We start from the raw sequence: 7,059 nt of genomic DNA, 5'->3' as shown, positions 1-7,059 counted from the left end.
CAGTGAGTTTTTCCCATCACTGTCACAGGTTATAGTTAGCAACACTAAATTCCTCTTGCTATTTCCGGGTCAAGATAGAGAGGAAAATCTCAGCATTCTTTAAATAAAAGTCAGAAAGCCCCAGCCCAGTCCTCAGTCAGGAGATTGATAGAGCAAGAGGTAGATTATCTTGAGATGAGGTACGTATGAATTGGGGCTTGCGTTATGCCTCTGTCAACGGCAAACCAGGTTGCTCAATTCTTACAATCAGAATTTTGCAAGACATGAGCAGAGTCAAATTCAAAAATTAAATGTCAGTGTCAAGAAACATTGCAACCAATCATAAACTTAAGTTTGAAGATGTTTCCTTATTTGGACAAAGGTAGGTATTCATTTTTAGACTGGGTGTCATTACAGTGATGAAAATGCATACATTACAAGAAAGATATAAAATGCTTGGAGTCTTCTGCTCTTGGCCTCTTCTTGTTCAGGAAATTTTGAAAGGAGCAAGATCCTTGTTTTGGCAAAAACCTGGTAATAAAACTACTTTTCTCAAAGATCTTTGCTACAGAGTGTTCAGTTAAAATGTATTTCATTTTTGTGTTAATTTCCATGACATAAAATGCTCTCTCTTTACAATCAATCTAGTAATAGCTGATTTTACATTTCTTACAGCAGTTACATTGTGACTTCTCTGACAATTACAGGTGAGAATCTCTCTCTCTCTCTCTCTCTCTCTTTCTCTCTCTTTCACTTATACATTCATTGGTGGTCTCATCATGTTCATATTTTTTTCTTAAAAATCATTGTCCATTACTTCGCAGAACAGCCATGGTGATCTACACAGTAACGACGCACACAGGAAAGACACTCTTGTCGGGCACCACTAGCCTCATCTACATCCAACTGCGTGGAAGTGAGGCTGAGAGTGAAGAAAAGAATCTAAATCCCCTAAAGGGGTTTTTGCCTGGATCGGTAAGTGCACCCAATTAAACCAACAGTAAAAGAGTTTTGGTTCAAAAGCTAATCAGAATGCTACATTTAATGGAAGATATTTGAAAGAGTGAGTATAAAAGCTGTATGGACTAATGATTAAAAAAATGCATTTTATATTTACCTTAAAATTATCTTCCCAAATGTACGATGACATATTAAAATAATAAAAATAATAATATTACTATTAATATGGAGCAGGAGGGGGAATATTTGGGGGAAAAAAACTTGAATATTCTGTGATTATAAAGTCACAAATTTGTGAGGAAGTGCAACTAGTATAGAAGATGCCTGGGCAGTACAATAACCACATTGCTTCACTCGCTTCGCAGCTTCTCATAAATATCCAAATCATATTCATGAGCTATAGGCTGTTTCTTCCATTCAAAGCTTGCCTCAGCCATCGAGTGAACGTTGACCCTGGATGCTCTCTGGATGATGCCTTCTTGACACGGGCTGTGGATCAGGTTCAGGTTGAATGCATAGTGAAGCGATGTGATGTTTTTACTGGCCAGGAACGTTCCACACTAGTTGCACCTCCTCACTAACATGTTTACGGTTGTGTCTGTGGCGTGATGAGGTAGCTCTACATCCTTCTAATATAAAGTCATGTGGTTCCTTGACACTATTTTTCAGAGTTTTTTCCTCACAAATTTGTGACTTTATAATCAGAATATTCAAGTTTTTTTCTGGCAATTTTTTTTTTTTTTTTTTTTTTTTTTTTTTTTTTTCTTCACACAAATTTGTGATTTTGTAATCTCAGCATATCTGTGTTTTTTCATGGAAATTCTGAGTTTCCTCTCTGAATTTTATACCCCCAACCCCATATTATTATTATTATTATTATTATTATTATTATTACCTACAATGGCCCTAATAAGCCCTCATAAATATGTCTCTGCAGGAGCGAACATTTAAGATAAACTGTAAGGCGTCCCTGGGAGAGCTCATATCTGTCAAGCTCTACTCCAAGCCGTTTATGGGTCTTCTATACAACCAGTGGTTCTGCGATAAGATCTTGGTCAACACACCAGAAGGTGACAAGATTTTGTTTCCGTGCTACTGCTGGCTTGACTGTAACGAGAAGCTCATTTTAAGACCAGCTAAAGGTAGGCACTTTCAGTTAAGGCCATGGGAAACATTCTCATTTACCAGTGTACTTGAAAGCTCAGTGGTGATGGACACACACACACACACACACACACACACACACACACACACACACACGCACACACACGTTAGGTTTTTGTGAATTGTGGGGACTTTCCATAGGCCGCAATGCATTTTATACTGTACAAACCGTACTTCCTATCTCCCTACCCTACCCCTAAACCTAACCATCACAGGAAACTGTGCACACCTTTATTTTCTCACAAAAACATCATTTAGTATTTTTATTAATTAATTTACATTGTGGGGACCGGTGGCCGGTCCACACGATGTAGGTGAACTCAGGTTTATATCACACACACACACACACACACACACACACACACACACACACACACACACACACACACACACACACACACACACACACACAGAGTTTGTCCTGAGTTGTGCCTCATTCTCAGTTTGTCCTTTTCCTTTATTGAATGCATAGGCCATATGGGAAAAGAGTCATGAACATGAAGCCAATCCGTTCACAAAACCTTCGGTCCCACTTTATATTAAGTGGCCTTAACTACTATGTACTTACATCAAAAAATAAGTACAATGTACTTATTGGGTTCATATTGAATTGCAAAACACATTTTCAGCTATTGAGGTGGGATAAGGGTAAGGTTAGGGACAGGTTTGGTGGTATGGGTAGGTGTAAGGGTTAAGGGATGGGTCAACAGTGTAATTATAAATGTAATTACAGAAATTAATTACAGATGTAATTACATGCAGGTGTTTTTAAAATATAAGTACAATGTAAAAACATGTATGTACACAATAAGTGCATTGTATCAAATGATTAATTTAAATGTAAGTACATAGTAGTTAAGGCCACTTAATATAAAGTGGGTCCAAACCTTCTCCCAACTTTACTTCAGTACATGGCTTTTATACATGTTCAGAGGGTGGTGTAGCAACTGTCCAGTGAGAATATATATTCATGATATAGGAATGTGGTACATATAGAAGTCTTCCTGACTTCTGTTTTTGTTGTGATGACAGAATAGGTGCCTACAGTGAATTCTTGCCTACTGTTTAAGAATTTAAAGACATGTTAATTGAAGGTTGAATATGTTTTATGAAACTGATAAATTTTTAAGGTAAAGGAAAGTGATTACGTGTTGTGAGGAAAAGTCACGCTGTGATTTATTGATAATTTTATGATCAAATGGGGGATTGTAAGAAATCTTAAATCTCAGCCTGACATTTCTTTCTCTCTTTCCTTGTTTTCTCTCTCCTGGTCTTTAAGGCTGCAATGGTGAGAACGAAGAAGAGTTGTTATTGTTTCATCACACATCTGTTTTTAATGTACACTATGTATATGTGAGTGTTTCTTGGAAAGCAGCCAAGAAAGGGTCTCTCTTTCTGAGAAGAACGGTGCCTTTAGCCAGAAGTTTAACATGTTTAGACTTACTGGACAGTTGCTACACCACCCTCTGAACATGTATAAAAGCCATGTACTGAAGTAAAGTTGGGAGAAGGTTTTGTGAACGGATTGGCTTCATGTTCATGACTCTTTTCCCATTGGAAATTCAACGAGTGAAAAGGACAAACTGAGAACGAAAGTAATGTAATCATCCGGTTTTAGCCAAGTTTCCATCAAACACAGCACATCTAGATTATTGTCTGTGATAATATCGTTTACAATAAGTGATTTTGAAGAAAGGGATCTAATATTTAACAACCCAAGATTTATCATTTGTTTATCATTATTATCTCTATTTTTTTATTTGTTGAACATCAATTCAATTTTTACCATTAAATGGGTTTGGAAGTTTTTTCGGGGTACAGACACAGTCTCCATGTGATAATATCGAGTTTCTATGTGTTGGGATTTATCTGACTTCTGTAACGTGAAGTCATATTTCATGTTTACATCATAATACCAGTATAATACTCAGGTGATTATACAAATTCTTCATAAATCTCTCACTCACACACACACACACACACACTTTTGTACATTGCAGATGAATTCCTATAAGCAAACATTTGTGTCTTCATATGATAGAGAGATGTACTTTATACAATCATTCATGTTTTTTCTCTCACAAAGACTATGTATGTCAGAACACTGTGACTAATGCTACCATAAGCCTTTTTAAAATAAAGCACATTTGTAATAAAATGAAAGTGTCTATGATTAAAAAATTACATGGATGACAAGTCGTCGTCCTATGATCAAGTAATTATACATACAAAATTTGCAAACAAACACATTTAGATTTTTAATTAATGTTTGCATTTGCATTTCAGCTTTACTTGTGTTCGAGGACACCAACCCAATAGCCCAAAGAGAACGGATGAAGCAGCTAGAAGAGCAACAAAAGTTATTCAGGTTTGTGGGCAGCACACCAATACACATCGGGTGTGACAGCGAAGTGTTTGTGTCATATTAAAATATTTTTAAATTTGTAATGGTGCCCATTGAGTATGCTGTGTTTTTCTTGATTTATTTTGAGTTTTCATTGTTATTGTTTTTTTGGTTTTTTTTGGTCAAGAAATGTTTCATGCAGACGCAATCAGACGCCAGCCTATGCCCTTGAAGTGTGCTGTGAAATCTCTTATAATATTTGATGAAATGTAAATGGGGTTTTTTTACAAATTCAGTGAAATTAAATTCCTTTTGTTGAAATATGTTTTAATATTCCACTCTCAGGTGGCGCGTGTATGCTGAGGGCACATCCCAAGTTATTGATTGCGACACTTCCTTCGCACCCAATTGCACCCATTTTGGAAGCCATTACTCGCACTGTTCAGCATTTGCTGGAACCAATAATACGACCATAAAAATGTAGGCAAACAACTAAACAGGTGGCGACTCTAATTTCAGTTAAATGCAATGTGGACAGTAGGCCTATTCATGGTTAATCTTTGCCATATAGGGTACCTCTTCCAGATCGCAGTTATCGGTAATGAGGGAGAAGACAGATTCTTGTGCTGAAAATATATCAGTTACAACTGTGTCTGAGTGTTGTAGTTCCACACACTGCGTGGCATCTGTTTTTCATTGGATTAACTTTTTTTTTGGTGTGTTGTTTTAAAAAAAAAAAAAAGTTACCTTTCCCCACCTACGGTTTACAAATTTCTGCTGCATCTGGGTTACGCGGACTCAAGCACCACAGGAGACATAAGTTATATTGGTGACATAGAGGCAATGTCAGTCTGTTACTTTGGAGTATTCTTTATTCAAAATGAACTGTGATCAATTTTCAAGGATTCACCATGTATACTCAGCTAAACGCAGGCAACAAAATGTAATGGAAACTCCAGCGATGCATTTAAAGAGTTCATAAGTAGTGGGCCCATGACAGCAAGCTTAACCATTTCACCATTATTGTTCGGACAATGGACTGCATCAATGTTTTTTGTTTGTAGGTTAGCCTAAATATGGTGCGTTTTGCAATGGTGGAAATGCTGAATATTTATAGATTTAATTTTATGCTTTTCTTTATTTTAAAATTATCGGTGATTTAAAAACATGATCCATGTATATTCCGTGTATTTTTCATGTAAGTGGATGGCATTAGCAAAATAGCTTTGTCTTATTATAATATTATTGTCTTCAATATCTAATAGTAACTACAAAGATGTTCACAACTAACTAGGATGGATCACAGGTGGTATATCAAGGTCAGTTCCAGTAATAATGTTTGTATCTGTGTATTTTGTGTGTGTAGGTTAGCTGCTCTGAAGCTAACTGGATTAGCTGACAGCAGGGAATCGTGGAAAAGCATCAGCCAGCTGGAAGGAATTTTTTGTGAAAGGGAAAACCATTGGTACTCCTCTTAAACAAATGAACTGCTCAAAATGACTGTATTGCAAATAAAGTACTGTCTGCACAGTAGCATATGTTCTGACATAGCATGCTTTGCAGAATATGTTCAGGAGCACTGGGATAAGGACAAGTTCTTTGGCTACCAGTTTCTGAATGGCCTCAATCCAATGTTGATCCAGCGCTGCTCAAAGCTGCCTGAGAATTTCCCCGTCACAGACGACATGGTCAAAGACTCCCTAATAGGGAGCAGCTTGAAGCAGGAGATGAAGGTACACTACTCGCTACTGGCATGATTTTGAATTACTGGGTCTGGTTTGCATTGGTTTTGTCTAATGTTCTGTGTTTCTTCATTATTTGGTGTGATCTACCACCCCAACCAGAAAGGGAACATCTTCCTGTCTGACTATAAGATGTTGGACGAGCTGGTGGGAAATGTAGTAAACCATATACATCTTAAAAATGCTTACTAACTGTTTATTTAACCTCTGACAGGAACATCTTTAAGTATTATGACTTATGAGTGATGGATTATGTATTATGAGTGATGTGTGTGTGCTATTATTCACTGTTGTCAACACTGCTTACATTACATGAATGAAAATAATGTAAATAAACAAATCTACAGTAACTACACATAAGTTTAATCTATTTTATTTGTCCATTAGTACTGTTAATAAATTAAGGAACATTTGTATTGGATAAGAAGTGAGTTAACACATCATCAACATGTGAATGTAGATTTGAGCACATAAATCTCAGAGGAAACTTGAATCTTGTCTGATGTCTGGGGAATGATGCCATCAAAGGCTTTGAGTGTGGATACTACAGAAATGAATACAAAGTCTATTTAAATCTAAAGTCTAGTTTATTTTAATTATTGGAATTTAAACAGACTTATTACAGCACTTTTCCGGTTCTTGATGTCTGTATGTTTGCTGCAGAGCTTTTGTGGAGCAGGACCTGCAAGGAAAGGAGACGGTGGGATTTGTTAGAAATAAAGAGGAAAGCCTGAAACAAAATATAAAGTAAGATCATTTTGTTATTTCTAATACAGAAATCAAATGACATTGTGCTGTTAAAATGACTGCTTTTGTATTATATTTGTGCATTATTGTAGGATGTGAATGTCCTCAGACTGGTGTGAGCAC

At 36.5% G+C, this 7,059-nt stretch overlaps 1 protein-coding gene across 2 annotated transcripts in view; it reads left to right on the top strand.

The window, feature by feature from the left end:
- Positions 1–253: 253 nt before the first annotated feature.
- LOC125265930 (hydroperoxide isomerase ALOXE3-like) overlaps positions 254–7,059 on the top strand; it is a 71,440-nt gene continuing 64,634 nt past the window's right edge. Inside the window, exons 1-4 of one of the 2 annotated variants that reach the window (XM_048186499.1) lie at positions 254–361; positions 471–513; positions 655–686; positions 804–954. In XM_048186499.1, the coding sequence (XP_048042456.1) occupies positions 811–954 (144 nt within the window). In that variant the 5' untranslated portion in view covers positions 254–361; positions 471–513; positions 655–686; positions 804–810. Of the gene's footprint in view, positions 362–413; positions 514–654; positions 687–803; positions 955–7,059 lie in introns of those variants that run through there. The other variant, XM_048186497.1, reaches the window with a different exon arrangement.

The sequence above is a fragment of the Megalobrama amblycephala genome, linkage group LG3, assembly GCF_018812025.1.
Source record: "Megalobrama amblycephala isolate DHTTF-2021 linkage group LG3, ASM1881202v1, whole genome shotgun sequence".
Lineage (NCBI taxonomy): Eukaryota > Metazoa > Chordata > Actinopteri > Cypriniformes > Xenocyprididae > Megalobrama > Megalobrama amblycephala.
The sequence above is the reverse complement of the archived record's forward strand: the minus strand, read 5'-3'. Positions and strand labels throughout refer to the sequence as shown.